Source organism: Anabrus simplex, chromosome 7 (genome assembly GCF_040414725.1).
Source record: "Anabrus simplex isolate iqAnaSimp1 chromosome 7, ASM4041472v1, whole genome shotgun sequence".
Taxonomy (NCBI): Eukaryota; Metazoa; Arthropoda; class Insecta; order Orthoptera; family Tettigoniidae; genus Anabrus; species Anabrus simplex.
This window is the reverse complement of record NC_090271.1, coordinates 337,678,204-337,696,681: the sequence shown is the minus strand read 5'-3', so window position 1 is coordinate 337,696,681 and position 18,478 is coordinate 337,678,204. Positions and strand designations below refer to the sequence as shown.

The following is an 18,478-nucleotide window of genomic DNA, read 5'->3' as shown; positions in this document are numbered from 1 at the left end:
TTGAACTCATTAAGATGATGAAACAGCCTACCGCTTGTATGATATGATGAGTTATCTGGTTCTAAACAGGAAGGAATGTGCCACTGACAGATATTCATTACCAGATCTGTAAAGTATATGGCCTTAATGCAATGTGTGATGGAAAAGTCTGTAAGTTGGTAACGTTATTCAAGGAAGGTTGGGTTAATGTTCATTACGACTCACACTCTGTTCACCATCTCTGATCAGTGATGATTAGGGAACAGATTTCTAAGACAAGAAACATTATATCATGTAGCCATGTAGTCACAAGCCTGACAATAAAAATTAAACAGTTTTTATTGGTCAAATAAATGCATATTTGGCCTTTTTTTTTTAAGTTTTGTGGCATATTTTGAACAAAATATTAGCTGCCTCTGTGGATCCGTGGTAGAGTGTCGGCCTCCAAATCCCAAGATAGCGGGTTCAAACCCGGCAGAGGTAGTCGGATTTTTGAAGGGCGGAAAAAAGTCCATTCGACACTCCATGTCGTACGATGTCGGCATGTAAAAGATCTCTGGTGATACATTTGGTATTTACCCGACAAAATTAATTAAATCTCAGCCATAGACGCCCAAGAGAGATCCGGTTTACTCTGTCTGCCATCTAGCGGACCTAGAGTAAAACGGAACGTCGAAATTGACGAGCAGACAGCCAGATGGCGTCAAATCGAAATGTCTGCACACGGTAGCTGAGGCCATACGATTATTATTATTATTATTATTATTATTATTATTATTATTATTTATTAACAAAATATGATTATAACAACATATTTTGGTAATTTTCATTTGAATTTCATTTTATAAAAAACAAAGTAAGCTCTAGACATTTTTTTATGATCGAGTGGAATATACTTCTGCTGAAGAACCATTGAAAAGTAGTGTATGGAATGTTTCTAGCAGGTTTCCTGGTTGGGTCAATTCCTGGAAACGTGGCTATTGACGGAGGCAGGCATAATTCTGCAGTTGTTTGCCATTGTTCTTATCTCTCTCCTTTGCCCTTCCCTTTTCCTCCTTCAACATACTGAGTCACCTTGGTTATTGACTGACTGAGATTCAGTCATTCAGTTGCTTTCAACATGCCTAAAACAAAAGTCTCACTTAATGAGAAGTTGCTAAGTTTTCTTCACGAGTTTAATGAAAACATATTCAGTACGGATGGTGTGACATTACTCTGTATGAAATGTAGATGCTATTCATTAAATCATATTTTCAATTTTCATAGGTCATATTTTTATGTTTTTAGGTCATAAACGCATGCATATTTCATACATTTTAGGTCATAGAAATGTGACCCTTGTGATGATAATGTGTACCACCATTTGTGCAAACTGATGTTTTGAAATATCCTTTCTGTCACTTCACTTTCCACATATTTCAAAATCAATTTTCTACAAAATTGTGTCAGAAAAGGTGGATTGCAGAAAGTTGTGCAATCAGAGGGTTCTGAAGATGGTGATTGAGGAACACAAAAATGAGAGACGTGCCAGTGGCAACGCACATCATCTCTGACAAACGCAAAATTGAAGCAGACTTTCTCAAGTCCGAAGATTTTGGCAACCGTGTTTTGTGACAGACATGGCGTTCTGTTAGTGAACTTAATGCCACGAGGGACAACAATCAATGCAGTTGCATATTGTGTGACCTTGACGAAACTTCTCCACACAATACAGAATAAATGCTGCGACTTTCTTTCTGCCAAAGTGTGGTCACTTCATGCACCTCGAACACAAGCTCACACTGAATTGTTTGTCTGGCAGCAATTTGATCACCCTCCCTATAGCTCTGACCTTGTGCCTAAGGACTACCATCTCTTCCTTCGTCGCCAGGAAGCATTTCCACACTGACAACAGTTCAGACAAGGATTTACAAGAACTTATGTCATGATATGACAAATATTTCAACAAAAATGTGGAAAAGTAGGTGAATTTGTGGAAAATTGGATGAGACATAAATTGCCCACATATATCTAGTAGTTTTTATTCTATTGCAAAATGATCCTTACTTAGAAAATAGCCCTCATAGTATGCAGAATACTTTTATTACTCGTGATGAGTTACAATTGTTTTAGCATGTTATGAACAACACACATTCTTCAGTTTCAAACCACAGGAAAATGCACAAGCCGAAACACGTACTGACCAATTGCAACTCATCACGAGTAATACAAGTACTGATTACGCTGACGTTAATCAATATTACAGATCACAATGAAATTTGTACTGTATTTATGCAGAATAATGCCCAATCCATGTAATATCTGCACTGGAAAACACAGACCTCTGTAATAATGTTCAATTCCTGAAGATGGGGCTGATAAAATACATCCCCGCCTGTTGTTAAAGGGAGATCAGGGGATCTCAACTTGGGAGCATGGGTTTACCGGGCTGAATCTGGCATTGCTTCCACTTACTGGCGCCAGGGTCCTCCGGTCTGGCCTCCCTCGGTCAACTCTTCTAACTCCGACGGTATTATGTTGCGAGGCCCTACTCTCTCTTTTGCCAGACCTTTCCCATTTTCATTTCTGATTAGTGTTAATAGAGGATTGGTTGCCCAGTGGTACTTCCTCTTAAAGCAATAATCACCACCAGCAACAGCTATTTTATATGAAACTCTCCAAGAAATTTGGAACTCGGAGCAGTTTCAATATTGGACCCATATGCATAACAGTCTGCAAGTGGGTCGTCTTCACTTTCCGAGCTACGAGGTGAACTCTCTGACACAAGCGATAAAACAAGGCCCTTCACACAGTGAAATCAATCTCATCCTCGGTCAGCTCGGCAGTCTCATCAGTACCCTGGTAAGAAAGCTAGGAACACACACAGAGCAGTGACTTACCTTATAAGAATGCGTGGACAGAAAACAAATTTTTTTAAACCATGGGTCCAAACATTTTTGGCTGCAGCCTTTGGAAATAAGTAATTTGTCTTTATTTGTGGCAATGTTAGCGCTCAAGACCCTCTCTTATACTTAACCACAACATTTCAGTTATAACAAACCATTAAAAATTAAATAATACAGAAGTATTAATAAAGCAAAGCAAAGTCATCTCCATACAGGCCATGAAGGCGCTTGGAGGGGTGGAAGATATAGGCTTCCGCTATCAGTAACCTCGGCATTTGCCGGGGTAGAGTGGTTAGCTCTACACCCGGCCACCTTTGCCCCCAGGAATTAACCTGGTACTCAGTTTTGGTGTAGGCTGAGTGAACCTCAGGGCCATACGCACCTCCGAAAGTGGAAATCTCGTTTGTTAAATTTTACGACTTCCTAATGGGGATTCGAACCCGCATCCTTACCAAGCACACCTTTACCGCCTTGGCCAGGCAACCCCTTAGAAGCACTAATACCAAACATAAAAATAATAATATAAATAATTACAGAATGTACAACGTGACAATATAAATGAAGATAACAACAATTTATAAAAATAACAATAGTAATAAGAAAAGAAGGAATAAGGATAATAATGGTAGTGGTCATTGTTGACAAGTAGACGCTGTGTGAGTTAACCCTGGATTGGTCACGCCAGACACCACACTGTCATTGCAAGCAAACTATCAAGGCCACTGACTGGAAATTCGATCTACCTTTGAAGTAATTATTCACAATCAACATAATACAGCATCTGTATGCCTCTGTTAGTCTGACTCGTATGGTGGTGAGTTATAGTTACACCATGACGAATATAAGACAAAGTGTGAGGACTCAGCCATTATAGCATGGTAGTTTGTGGTCCCGCCACTGCAAGCACTGCAAGTGATTATATCCAACATGTGCTCCATAGTTCCGGCAAGCCAGGTATAGAAAAGTGCGGGAGACTTCGGAATGTGCGAGATATTTCAGCGAATAAGTGGAATTTTCTTTGCTTTCAGTTCCTAAACTCAGTTCATTGTGTGTTGTGTTCTTCAAGCATGTAGGCTATCTTATGTGGCCTGATTAATTTAATAGTTCATCATGTCGTACTGTTGTGTGACTGGCTGTAAGTCAGGCTATGGTAGAGTAGTTGATGATGTGCGATTTTTTTCACCACCGAAGGATAGAAATCAGTTTAAGAAATGGGCCAGAGCTATTACACGGAAGGATATTGAGTTAACGGGTAATAGCAAAATTTGTCCATTTTTTGTCTGATGATTTCATAGTAAAATCAGATGATTTTATAGCAAATGGTGAGGTGGAAATTACGCCCAGGAGCAGTGCCTCACATTTTCCCCAATTTGTTGAAATACATTTCAAGTGAGATGAAGTCCCGTGAAAAGAACCTAGACACCATCAGGAAAAGACGGGAGTGCAGTAGCGAATGGGGAATTAAGAGGTCAGTCTGATGTTGATCAAAATTTGGGTCATTCTAGTGTACTTTCTGATGCCGAAAAGACAATATTATCGCTCATGGTAATCAGGTGCGTATGTTAGTTCGGAATGTGGAAATGCATAACAAGACAGTGAAACAATCGTGGAAACTTCCATTAAGCAAAAAATTGTGGATCAAGATACAGTAAATATCGAAGACTGGGAAAGCTCTGTAGCTGAATTTGATAGCGCAGTTCGCAACTCTTCGATTGAGAAGTGTTTACTGTACCATTTCGCTGGATACGTTGTTAATCCCTCTTCTAAATTTATTAAGTGTTCGCCTTGTGTCCATTCTCTACTTGAGAATAATCAAAGTAAATTTTCAGTTCTCACCAAAATAAAAGATGACGGTTCAAGCAACAATGAAGTGTTTATAATCCGCCCTTCAGAAAGTGTATGTGACATTTTTTTCCAGCCGAGAAAGTAATTAATGGAAAACTGAACTCAAAATCAATGTGGGGCGAAATACTTTTTTTTATTGTATCGATTCCACAGAAAAAATTTCAGTTGATCCTTCAGGAGCTGGCTGTTGTCTTCAACATGTTATGGATATAATCTCCAGACTTGTTTATCATTACCTGAAGTGCCAATTTTTCTTCAGAACGAAGGAAGTCCGGCGAGATTTACAATCTTGAACTTCCACCAAATCTTCACGCAAGCTTTCGAAAGTCCAGTAACTGTCAAATTGAGTTGATAAGTAGAGGATTACCTTTAAATATTTCATGGGTGTTTGATTTAATATGTTGCGAGTTACCTGTGATTTCCGCAACATATGATGAAGGCTATAGCTCTTATTTCCATGTATGAGTTTTGCCATTGTACCCTGCCGTGGTATTTTAATTGTAATCTCCCATTGTGTTTTGAAAGACAGTGTATATACTTATCAGTTATGGAGTAATACGTTTCCTCTGGCATCATTCCTAAGATCAGCTGATTGGTACTGTGGAGCTTGCCCAATCTAGCGCTGCCTGGTGGGGCACGCTTGAACTCGAGGATTTCTCATACTTGTTCTTATATTCGCCATGGTTACACAATTATCAATGGTGTCTCATAGATGCCACGTGAACTTCACTGCTAGAAGGTAAGTTCCTGTTTTGAAGTATTATCTTCAACTAACAGTTTCCCGCTGGCTCCGCCCGCAATGTACAGAGTATGGTGTTGTTCGTTACTATCCTCATGGATGTATTTGCAAAGTTTTGAGTTAATGAAATAAAGCACATGATCTGCTGGGGTAATAGAATGTAATATTATGTCAACAAAACACTTGAAAATACATCACACAAAGAAATTGAATTAAACATTCCTTGGAACAACACTACGCGCCGAACTGTTAAAAAGTGATTCAAAGATCTTTGTCATGGAGACAAATGCACTCATAACTTTTCTCAGAATCTACCAATTTAAGTAGTTATTACCTCAAAAGAAAGCACTTGATCCATCGAGTGTTTTTAGACCAAAACAAACTGTGTACCTCAATTAGAACGAAAGATATGATTACTTCAATGAGAAAGAATGTTGAAGAAATGAGACGTCAAATTGAATGTGCATTCATAACTTTCCACAGAATCAACCAATTTGAATATTTAAGAGCTGAAATGGAAGAGCTTCATCCACTGAGTGTTCTTAGGTCAAAACAAACTCCGTAGCTCAATTAGAACCAAAGATATGACTGCTTCAAAGAGACAAAAAATTGAAAAATCAAATAATTTGAGGAAGGCAGAAGTTAAGTGATTTATAGTACCTGATGACAAATCTGTGCATGAATACCTTTCGGTTAAAAAAAGAATGAAGGAAATTGACCGGATGGAATGGCCGGACTGACTGACTTTAGTTTTCATAAATTTTTTAAATATATAGATATGAATGCAGCAATTATTCATCAGAATGTCTCAGATTGGATGGTTTCTTGCTAAAACATAAATGTTTCATATTTTTAGCACTGAGAATGTCCAACTCGTTGGCTGAATGGTCAGCGTACTGGCCTTTGGTTCAGAGGGTCCCGGGTTCAATTCCCGGCCGGGTCGGGGATTTTAACCTTCATTGGTTAATTCCAATGGCTCGGGAGCTGGGTGTTTGTGCTATCCCCAACATCCCTGCAACTCACACACCACACATAACACTATCCTCCACCACAATAACACGCAGTTACCTACACGTGGCAGATGCCGCCCACCCTAATCGGAGGGTCTGCCTTACAAGGGCTGCACTCGGCTAGAAATAGCCACACGAAATTAAAATTAAAAGCACTGAGAATGAGTGGAAAGAAGAGAAGATATAACCTTGATCGCCTTGAAGACAGAAGGATTGTTCAGAGTTTGCTTGAAGGTGATGATTATCATGAAAAAGTTGAACTGTATAGTGATGAGGAGGAAGATGTTCTAAAAACCAGAAGGGATATAGACACTGAACAGGATGCAGACAGTTATGATGAAGCAGGAGAAAATTACAGTACAAATTTCCTGGGGCAAAATGGAGTTTCTAAGCGACGTAAAGTCATCCCCCCAGAAATATACAAACCTGGTTACAAAATATCGTCATGCATTTACTTTGTGTGAAAGAGGTTGCAAAGCTTGCTAAAACACCTAAAGAATACTCGGAACTATGCTTTGATGACACAATGGTATCTACTATAGATGAGTGCACAAACTAGAAAATTGGAACAGGATCAGGGGAACTACCCACGAACCTACTACGCAGGCGTAGCAGGGGGGAGAGGTGATACTCCCACGTGGCGCGTCCCGGGTGGCAGATAGGACGTTCCTAACCGACTTGCCGGTGGACTTGAGGAAATTTAAATACCTCTCAGGGACCAAACACACAACTCCCTATGGGTGGGAGACGCAGACGAACAATTCACCCATGGTAGCCCCTGCCTGTCGTAAGAGGCGACTAAAAGGGGCGACCAAGGGATGATTATATTAGAACCATGAAACTCCTTGTGATTAGTACCACCACACAGGGAACACCATGGGTCGCTTTTCCTTGTGCGTAGTACCACTATGTAGTACCAAATAGGTTTGTGATTAGTTGCAAATGAGAGCGCGATGGCTTTTACAGTACCTGTGATTGGTAGCACTATATGAATGACACCATGGGATGAGGGAACCCATGGTTCCGGCTTGCCTATGATTAGTACCCACTATATGAGGAACACCACGGGATAGTACGAGTCCCTGTGGTTAGAACACTTAGGTGATTTAACACCATAGGTTTGCGTTACCTGTCAATGGCTCCACAATGTGCGAAACACAGCACGTCTGTAATACATGTGCGAATTTCATTACCTGTGAGTAGTACCATAATATGTGGAATACCGCAGGTCTACGCTACTCTTTATTAGTACCACAACATGACAAATACCATGGTCCTACTTTTCTAGCAATTATGAGGGGCCGATGACTTGGATTTTGGAATCCTTTCGACTACAAGCATCATCGATTCAGTATTGTGCCATAGAGGCAGTCCCTTGGTCAGTAATACTATTGTTTTACGCCAGCTTCTGTGCATGTGAGGGACTGTGGGTCGGTTCCAGTGATCGTTTTAAATTCATATCCATTCATTCTTCATCCTCACGCTTTGAATTGTGGTCAGTGGAGGATTTTGGGTTTTTAATTTGTCAGATCATTTCGTCTCATTTCTTACCATTAGGGGCCGAAGACGTAGATGTTAGGCCCCTTTAAACAACAAACATCAATCATCAATCAGGGGAACTACAGCAGGAAAGAAATCTCGATCTACAGACGTATGTCAAATAAAGGCCCCAATTGGTATACCTACTGTACTGTACTTATGTGTTGCAAGGAAAAATGTAACCACACAAATGTGCCGCTTGGTTATGCCAGAGAGACGTTTAAAGTTCCTATATATACATCTTTAGTTGATTTTATATCATAGATTCAGTATGTTTATTCATCTTTCAAAATGTCCTAAAATTAATTGAATCATTATTTGAAACTTGGGAAAGCATAATTGCCTCAGAAACAAAATGGCGTCTCTCAGACGCCACACCACCTTCTATGATGTAGAATTGTGTGTGACCACTGCACGATTAAAGGAAGTGGGGGGACAGATATACAAGAGAATGGAAAAAGGGAGCAGTTATCTAATGTTAAGGCCAGGTGCTTCCCTAGACTTGAGCACCAGTTTATGTCCAACATCAGAATCTCTAAGGGTGAAAGGGTGATTACTTGGCAGGTAATTGTTTGAGGACTTTGACTGTGAAACAATCATCAAATGTGATTTGATGGTACCAGGTGTGAATTGGAATAAGAAGATCCATGTTAGGTGTTTCACACATACTGTGGTGGGTGTATATTCCTTTGGCTAGATTGCTGCTAGATGTAGAAAGCTGGGCAGAGGGCAGAGTCTGCATTGAAGCTGGTAGATAATGTTGTCATGACAACATTGTATGCGGGTAAGACTTGTTAATGATGCTGCTGGTGAAAGTGTATGTAAATGGCAGGTGTTACAGTTGCTACCTTCATAGGGGAAAGAGCCAGAAAGGGTGAAGATTGGTGAGTTTCATAGAGAGAGAGAGGTTAGGTGGGTTCCTGTATGTGACTGTAGGATTCTTTGGAAAAAAAATATGGGTGTAGGGCAAGGATGAGGGAAGATTGAATGCTTGTTGCAAAATGTGATCGATGTTAGGTAGGCCAGGATAAATGAAATGGTGTATGGCTTTTAGTGCCAGGAGTGACCGAGGACATGTTCGGCTCGCCAGGTGCAGGTCTTTTGAGTTGACGCCTGTAGGCGACTTGTGCGTCATGATGAGGATGAAATGATGAAGATGACATATACATCTAGCCTCTGTGCCAGAGAAATTAACCAATAGTGGTTAAAATTCCTGACCCTACCAGGAATCGAACCCAGGACCCCTGTGACCAAAGGCCAGCAGGCTAACCATTTAGCCATGGAGCCGGACTAGGCCAAGACGAGATGCGGTTATGAAGGGTACGGGGTTAGGTTGCTCATGGAGTCTGGGGACAGAGTTCATTCTCCAGGAGATCTGACGGTCAGCCAGTTGGGAGGGGTAACCACTAGTGGTAAAGACTTTTCCCTGGTTGTATGCTTTAGGGGTTGAAAAAATCTGTTTGCCCCAGATGGCAAGGCTGATTGGTAGAGATTGTTTTATGTGATATAGGTAACTGTTATAATGGAGACTGCTGATGTTTGGTGGGTTCGACATGTACAGTCAATACGGATTAGGTGGATTAGTAAACTAAATTAATGTTCTTAATTAAATTGTATCAATACGGACCAATATAATGACATTTTTTAATTGTAACATGTACAGAGTTGTCGATTCTGCCATTGTGAAGGTGGAAGTCAACATCAAGGAAAGCAAGAGAAGTGGGGAAGATCTGCCAAGTGAAATGGGCATTGTAATTAGAGTTGAGGCAGTGCAGGAATGAGTCAAGGAGACTTACTCCATGGTGCACAGAAGAAAGATATCACTAATGAACTCCAGCAGACTATAGGTTGGAGAGGTTCAGTAGCAAGGAAATCCTTCTCGCATTTTCCCACGAAGAGGTTGGCACAGTATTGGCCATCCTGGTGCCCATAGCGGTGCTGTGAATCTAAGTTGTGGTATAGATGAGGAAGGAAGTATGGGGCAGGACATTAGGTTGTCGTGACATCAATAGAAACTAGAAGGCAGCCTGATGAGATGGGGATGAGAAGAGTGACCGGGACAAGGTAATGTACAAAGGGTTGATGATGTTGGTCAACTGGTGCTCAAATGGATTCTGTGAAAGAACCTTGACTGGAAACGATGATTATAAGCTATAAATTTCAGTTCTGTTCAGTACTGTATATCAAGTAAATATATTGTATCAAGTAAATATACTGTCTCTTGTCACTTAGCAAATACTAAATTGAATGTAAGTTTCTGTGGCAGGATACTTCACCACAACTGGAACCCAAAATATCTTGGAGTAATCTTGGATCGAACACTATCCTACAAGCAACATCTGCTGGGCTATGCACAGAAACTGAAAATACGTAACAACATCATTCATAAGCTTTGTGGAACTACCTGGGGTTCTTCGGCAAGCGTTTTACGGTCTTCAGCTTTAGGCTTGGTATATTCAAGTGCTGAGTACTGTGCTCCAGTATGGATGAACAGTCATCACACAAAACTCATTGATACTGAATTGAATTCCACTATGCGCATAATAAATGGCACAATTCGATCTACACCAACTCATTGGCTCCCGCTTCTATCTGGAATAATGCCATCTGATTTACGCAGATCCACCGCTCTTATCAAGGAATTCAATAAAATCTTAAGGAACCCCGATCTACCTGTACACGAAGATCTATGAACTATCAACCAAAACAGATTACGTTCACGCCATCCAACTTTACGTAACGCCTCAGACATGGTTGCTAGAAGCTACAACCCAACTGCAGAGTGGAAAAGACGGTGGGAAGCAGCAACGGAGACGCACCTGCACAGTATGTTCTTGAATGCCAAACTTCCAAGTGGATTCCAACTACCATGTAAAACATGGTCTGCTCTGAACAGAATAAGAACAGGCCATGGCAGATGCAGAGACATGCTGTTTAAATGGAACAAGTTGCCGACACCCGCGTGTGACTGTGGAGCTGCACGACAAACCATACATCATATTGTCAGAGAGTGTGAAACGCGGGCATACACAGGCAGCAAAGTGGATTTCCTGATGGCAGCTCCAGAAGCAATACAGTGGATCAGTGATCTTGACATTCAGTTGTAGGGATCCTTTTCTTGTTCACTGTTTTCTTGTTATGTAAATATGTATATAATTTATATCTAAACTCAGTTTGATTGTATGGGCCATACGCTAAATAAAAAAATAAAAAAACTGTCTCTTGTTAATTTATATGGAAACAATGAGGCATCCTGGATTGTTGGCCTTATATATCGTGGAAAGAATGTGGAACTTGGGGATACAGGGCTGGATTGGAATGAGGAGACTGATAGACGATTTCGATAGACCCTTACTTGATCCATGCAGTTTGATGTAAGTGCTAAGTTAACATTCTGATTGATATCACTTGGTTATGAATAACTGTCTTCATACCAAAAGCAACTGTGGAGTATCGGGAATTTTTTCTTTTGCTATTGTGCTTTACATCGCACTGACACAGACAGGTCTTATGGCGACGATGGGACGGGAAAGGCCAAGGAATGGGAAGGAAGTGGCCGTGGCCTTAATTAAGGTACAGCCCCAGCATTTGCCTGGTGAGGAAATGGGAAACCATGAAAAACCATCTTCAGGGCTCCCGACAGTGGGATTCGAACCCTCTATCTCTTGAATGCAAGCTCACAGCTGCGCGCTCCTAACTTTACGGCCAACTCGCCCGGTGAGAATAATTTGAAATGCAGCAGATTTCTTAGAGAGACAAAAAATTGAGACCAAGTTTTGTGGTCAGTGAGGGTGTGAGATGAGAGATGGGTTCCGTCCCCAGGTGTTTTACACTCAACACTCTGATATCCCACTTCCTACACACACTGATGTTTATATATTCACTTTCCAGTTAACTCAGTTCCAGCATGACTTTGAAATTTTACCTACAACAGATTTCTTACCATGCTTTCAAACTCTTTCTGAATTTGTGAATGATCAGCTGTTGAGAGTGCTCTTGCATTATTGTAGTGATAAAGCAGTTGAAACCTACTGAAATTGTTTAATTTTGTGTGTGCTATTTATATATTGGTGTTTAGGCTTGTTGATAGAAATTGGGAGTCATCATCATCATCAGTCGGTTTACTCATTGCTGAACGTCGTGACCTCATTTATTCACTTCATTAGTAACCGCATCATTAACAAGATTTTTACATCCTGAGCGGTCTTCAGCTCTTCTTAAGATATTGTGAAGACGTAGACCGGTGATCTTCATGGCTTGGTCTAACCATCTACTTGTTCTGCCTCTCGGTCTGGTACTTTCAATTTTGCCTCGCAGAATGGTCTTTTCTAAATTGTCTCCTTCTCTCCTCAAAATGTGCCCCAGGAACTGGAGGTAACTCTCACTAACGCGGGAAGATAAACATTTGTGATGGAGGCATTTGTTCTTCTTTGTCTCCATGGTATACATACCACATCTAACTAGCCTCCACAGTCCAGGTCTCACTACTGTAGAGGAAAACAGAAAACACTAGTGATTCCACCAATCGTATTTCCACTGTTTTGGATAATGCCTGGTTCTGCCAGATCTTTGGCACAACCTAGGGCAATTGGGAGTAGTGATATTTATTTGAAGTTTATATCAAGTAGTCCATTTGGTTTTCAGTAGATTACATTTTCTAGATTAAGTAGGCTGGCTAGGTGTACTTTGTTTCAAATTTAGGTTTAGGAAATAATTTATGTAATAGTATTAACTATTTTAAATATCTGTAGGTTTGTTGGTATAATACTTACAAAGGAAGATTATCAAAAGGAGTTGTAACTTCTGTAGCTTTCACATTCGAGCTGACAATAGAGCCGGTATTTCATATAGATATCTGTTCAAACTATCAGAAAGGTAATAATTTATTCAATTAAATAAACGATACACCTGTAAACGTTGAAGTTAAAGAGAATACACGGAGAATTACTCAATAGTCTTTGGACTGTTTGTTGCATTCCGACGAGATCAAAGAGTACATATTGTAGTTGAGTAAATAAATACAAGAATCAGCTGATTACTGTATTCCAATAATTTGTATTTCTAAGTCCCCGGCACACTTTGTACATTGCACCTTCGTTTATTCATCGAGTAAAAGTTATAATCATCCCAATAATATTACAATTCAGGTCCCTAGCATAGTTTTGAGCAATTATTCTTCGTCCTTCCTAGTAGCTGTAAAAATCATATAACCATATTTCAGTTGAGAATTCTAGTGTAAATACAGTATATATCTTGCCTGCTATATTCATGTGTAATAATAATCTGTCTACGCATGTAGCTTTGTCGATAATCTTTGAGTAGTTCTTGCGAATTTTAAACTTGCAATTTTCATTTTGGTTTGTGCTTAGTAATAACATATTGTAATTAGGATACGTCTGAATATAGTTTAAAAATGATTGTAGTGCATTATATCTTATTACAAATTAGTGTGCTTATTCTATTACTGTGAAATATTTGTGTAGTGATCTGTAGTATAGCCCGCCTGGTGGCCATTATCGTTAAGGCGTTGACACCATGGTTAGTCGGTTTGAGTCTTGTTGCTCGAAAAAATGTTCACCATCAGAATGTTGGCCAGCAGGGTGGTGGAAGTGGTGGTATACAATTTCTAATCACTAGATTGCGTGCCTAAAGCCTGGATTAAATTCCAAACCTCTCCGCAGTGCTCATATGGAGTGAGGGCATATGGCACTGTTGATGGCGATTCATTCATTGGATGGAGACATTAAGCCTTGAGCAGACCGCTTGGTGCTATTCAACAGGAGTAGGCTATGTGCTGGCACCGGGTTTCACCCTCTGCTTCCTACTATCATATATCACGTCATTCATTTCATCACATTAACTCCTCTGATGAGGTTGACACATGAGAACAATTGAGAATATTCTATACATTATAATTTATGTATTTCCTGTTTTTTTTTTTTTTTTTTTTGTTTGTAACGTATCTTTTTGGAAGCCAGGCACATATATATAAAGAGGCGATCTTGACAGTCAAGTGAGTTGTTGAAACTTAGTTTTTAGTTAGTATGGTTTGGAAGTTATTGTTCAGTGCCGAGCCAGGCAGTCTCCATGTTGAGTTGATCGGTAGTCATCTGTTATCAACTGTGTTTCAAAGTGTAACCTCTGTGGTATTCAGTGTCAGTTATCAAATGTTTAAAGATGGCGGCTTTGTTGATATCCTACAAGTGAAGTATTTTTGTTTTGTGGTGCGGTGATTAAGGTTATGTGAGTATTATTTTGTGAATATATGTAAATAAAAATAGTGTACCAACTGACAGCATCTCATGTGCGTCTGTGTGGCTAAATTAAGGTTAGCAGAGCTCCAAACTGATACTTTCAAATCATGTAATCATTAACCTATAAATTACTTGACTTAAAACTTTGGAGCAAGGTCCCAAGTAAACAGCTTCCCTTTCTTTGGTCATGGGAAGAAACCCTGCAGTACACTTTAGTGTAGAAATATAAATAGCAAATGGCTACACTGGTGAGAAATACCTTCTTCACAGAACGCTCCGCCCCAGCCGAGTGGGCAGTGACACCGTGATGCTACGCCACTCTCTTTGACGCAACGACCATGATTGTGGCAACCAATATCTAAGCAGGACTGCTGGATTTGACAACGAGCACCAGTGTATTGCTGAAACATGATATAATACAACGTTACCTGAAAGTGCTACTGCCCTAGATATAGCTTGATGTATTGAATTAATAAATCATTATAAACAGTTAAAATGGAGAGAAGAGAATCAGTGCCTGTATCTAATGTAAATATTCACAATTCAAAATTAAATTTTGTCTAAGAAATTCACATTTTTGTCCCATAAGAATAGCTAAGGTACCACAGCCCCTAATGGGTCTTAGCCTCCAGATTATGAGGTGACATGTGGTCAGCATGAAAAATTATTCCAATACTTTTTCTACTTTCTAGACCAGATTTTTTTGCCTCATACCTCATTTTCATCTCAAATTAGGTATGTAGAAATCAAAAGTAGGTTCAGTTTTTTTGTTATGACATGAGAGAAAATGGCTAAAACGTATTTTCTAAAACTCTGTGTTTATGCTGGATTGTGCTCTAAGCATATATGTTATTTGATTAGTAAACAGCGGCATAGTAACGTTACGGGTTACAAAACAGGAAATGTTAAATGTTTCTGTTAATATTACCTATACCAAAATACTGAATATAACAAAAGCTGTGGAAAATATAACTTTGTTTTATATGTTTTCACCATATGAAGAACAATGGAGATGTCATAACGAAGGCTGACTACAGGGTGACTGGCAATAATGCCAGCAAGAGATGATAATTGCGGCGAAGTGGCCAGAAGTAGCAACTGTGAGAATCTTCCACAGTCATGTATCAGAGTGCAGAGTCGGTCTTGCGTCAACTGCAAGTGAATGGAAGTAAACACACAGTCGTGAGTTTTTATCAAGAGTGAGTCCATCGGTTGGCTGCTTGGAGTTCAAGGAGGCTTGCTATTTGTGAACTGTTCTGGAACAACACTGTGCTACGAGAAGTCATGTGGAGAACAGTGTGTCCAACCAAACCAAACCCCATGGCACTAAAGCCCTTGAAGGGCCTTGGCCTACCAAGTGATCGCTGCTCAGCCCAAAGGCCTGCAGATTGCGAGGTATCGTGTGGTCAGCACGACGAATCCTCTCGGCCGTTATTCTTGGCTTTCTAGACGGGGGCCGTTATCTCACCGTCAGATAGCTCCTCAATTCTAATCACGTAGGCTGAGTGGACCTCGAACCAACCCTCAGGTCCAGGTAAAAATCCCTGACCTGGCCAGGAATCGAACCCGGGGCTTCCGGGTAAGAGGCGGACACGCTACCCCTACACCTCGGGGCCGGTTTGTGTTCAACCATGATCATGAAAACTGTGTTCAGTGGAAGACTCAAATGCAAGCAAACTTGTATATACTGATAACTGTAAAGAGTGAAATATTTGTCCTGAATGGGTAAAATCTATATCATCTGATGGCCTGGCAGGCATCAATTTTTGGTAAAAGAGACCAAATCTCTCATATTGCATTGGCACTGCCAGAGACTCCATGTGGCCTCCACTATACGCACTAGCCATGTATGCTAGTTACCAACTTATGAGAGTAAATTGACAGAAAAATGCTGGCAACCAAGAATGAGTAAGCTGTAAAATTACAATGTGCAATAACAGACCAATTATATTGCAATTATTGATTTTAGCTTTAAAGACCATGATAACTCGCCACACTATATTTATCATTTCTAAATCTCTCTGGAAATATTAGCTTAATTTAAGCGTGTACATACAAAATTTTCAATTTTTTCATCCGATACATTTTTACCATTAGAGCTATAATGACAATATTCATGAATTTAGATTTATATTGCCCGGTCTATCAATGCTGATGTTGAAGAATCATGCTGTTGTCATCAAAACAAATTAACAGATGAGAGTACTGATTGTTGTCATGACTGTGTTTGTAAGATGCAAAAAATAGATGGTCATTAGCCTCTATTGATCACGAAGATGACTGCCGAAAGGAGAGGAAATACTCAGAGGAACAGTCACTCAAAGAATGAGGGAAGAAACAGTCATGAAAAGAATGGAGATGCTCTAATATCATCATGCTGGAAGAAAACAAAATGAGCTAAACCTCTAAAACTTAACAGCAATAACATTTAGCTAACTACTGCTGTCATTCATCGCTGCTAGATGGCATTTCTGCTGCAATTACAAAAATGAACTTGTTAAAGATGGATACAGAACAGATCAAGGGGTTCCAGGTTCAATTCCCGGTAGGGGATTTTTACTTTCATTAGTTAATTCCTATGGCTTGGGAACGTCTTCAGCATTAGAATTCACCATAGGTACAGCCCCATCCTCACAGAAGCGCAGGTCGCCTGCACGGCGTCAACTCAAAAGACCTGCACCTGGCCATTATTATATAAGAAATTCTTTTACTTCAGTTCATTACATTATAAGAATGCAGAATAAGGAATATAAGAAATATATGTTATGGAAACCAGTCTTAGAAATAAGTTTGGAGGACCTTTGTTACAAGCAGAATATTCGAGAACAAATCTTTCAAAGTAATTTATAATGCTCAGCTGAAGATACTGTGATATTAGTTAAGAGTATGAGAAATTTAGTTCATGTCTTCACTGAACTTCTCATGGGCTGAAATTGGACCTCTACATCTACAAGAAGACCAAAAGTAATATTTATATTGTGGCAGAGCAGCAACACTGAGGAAAACAATAGCACGAGTAAATTGTTGAGGCTTACAATAAGGAAGCTCCAAAAAACCTGGAAGCTGATCACTTCCAAAACTGTGGAGAGGCTTAACAAATGCATATGGTGACAAAACCAACTGTTTGTCGAGTGTGATGGTCAACATAGCGAGAATTTGCCCAGAATGATCTGGAAGTGGAAAGTGCTGGAATCTTTTACGGGCCTTTATAAAGAGTGTAACTTGTGCACACCAATCAGTCTTGAGTGCGTCAATCGCAAGTGATAGTACAAGACGATAACGAGTCTGTGACACGGATCTGAAAAGTTGCTATGGGTTGAGAGGAGTTAGTACTCGGCAGTTAATGTTATACGCTATAAAGCAAATATCACCGCTCTCATCACTGCTGCCAACTTGACTAGTTACATATTGAAATCACAAGACATAGCCATCAACACACTAACCTCAATAACGGAGGTTCCCTTACCCAAGAAAATGATCAATCAAGATATTCATAATGTCATCAGTGATGCTTTCTCGGTCAGTACTTATAGACATGATGTAGGCTTTTGGGCTTATGCCGTGTCAAGAATTTCACCTTATTTTCTTTGTTCTGCGTCTGCAAAGTACTCTGCGAAATGTAAAGAATTTCACCTTATTTTCTTGACATGGCACAAGCCTATATCATGTCTATAAGATATTAATAATTATGTTGGTTTTCAAGATCAATGAGGAACACTCAATTTAATGTTATATATTTCTGTACGTATTACTATGACCAGCTTCCTTCTTGAAATTTGCTACTATTTGTGGGACTGAAGTGAAACCACACAAACAGCATCAATACTACACTAGTAGTAGCAAGCTTAGTCGTTCAGACACAACCGAAACAATAGGGAACATGCATGATCCGGGGTTTTAATTAAAAATATGCTAATCTGATTCAAAATTTCATGCAGAATTCAAAAATGTGATCAGAATGTACAAATAATAACTCCAAACGTGATAAAAATCTACGAAAATGTCACGTCACGCAAGCACGCGATCTCATTGGTCTGACGTCATCGTACAGGTTGACTGAATTAGCAGACGAAGTAACACATAGTGTGCTGTGAGAAGCAGGATACACCTCGCGTATTTCTATTTACGTTAGTGTCTAGTATGGTTAAATTCGAGGTCTATACATTGGATAATAACCTGAGTGGTATATTTTAGACTTAAAATGAATCCTGCGCAGACAGTGAGGCA

At 39.8% G+C, this 18,478-nt stretch overlaps 1 protein-coding gene across 1 annotated transcript in view; it reads right to left on the bottom strand.

Annotated features, from left to right (window-relative positions):
- The window catches only part of eys (eyes shut), a 181,633-nt gene that overhangs the window by 26,388 nt on the left and 136,767 nt on the right, over positions 1-18,478 (bottom strand). Inside the window, exon 20 of the mRNA XM_068228757.1 lies at positions 14,511-14,652. Coding sequence (XP_068084858.1) covers positions 14,511-14,652 — 142 coding nt within the window. The remainder of the gene's footprint in view (positions 1-14,510; positions 14,653-18,478) is intronic.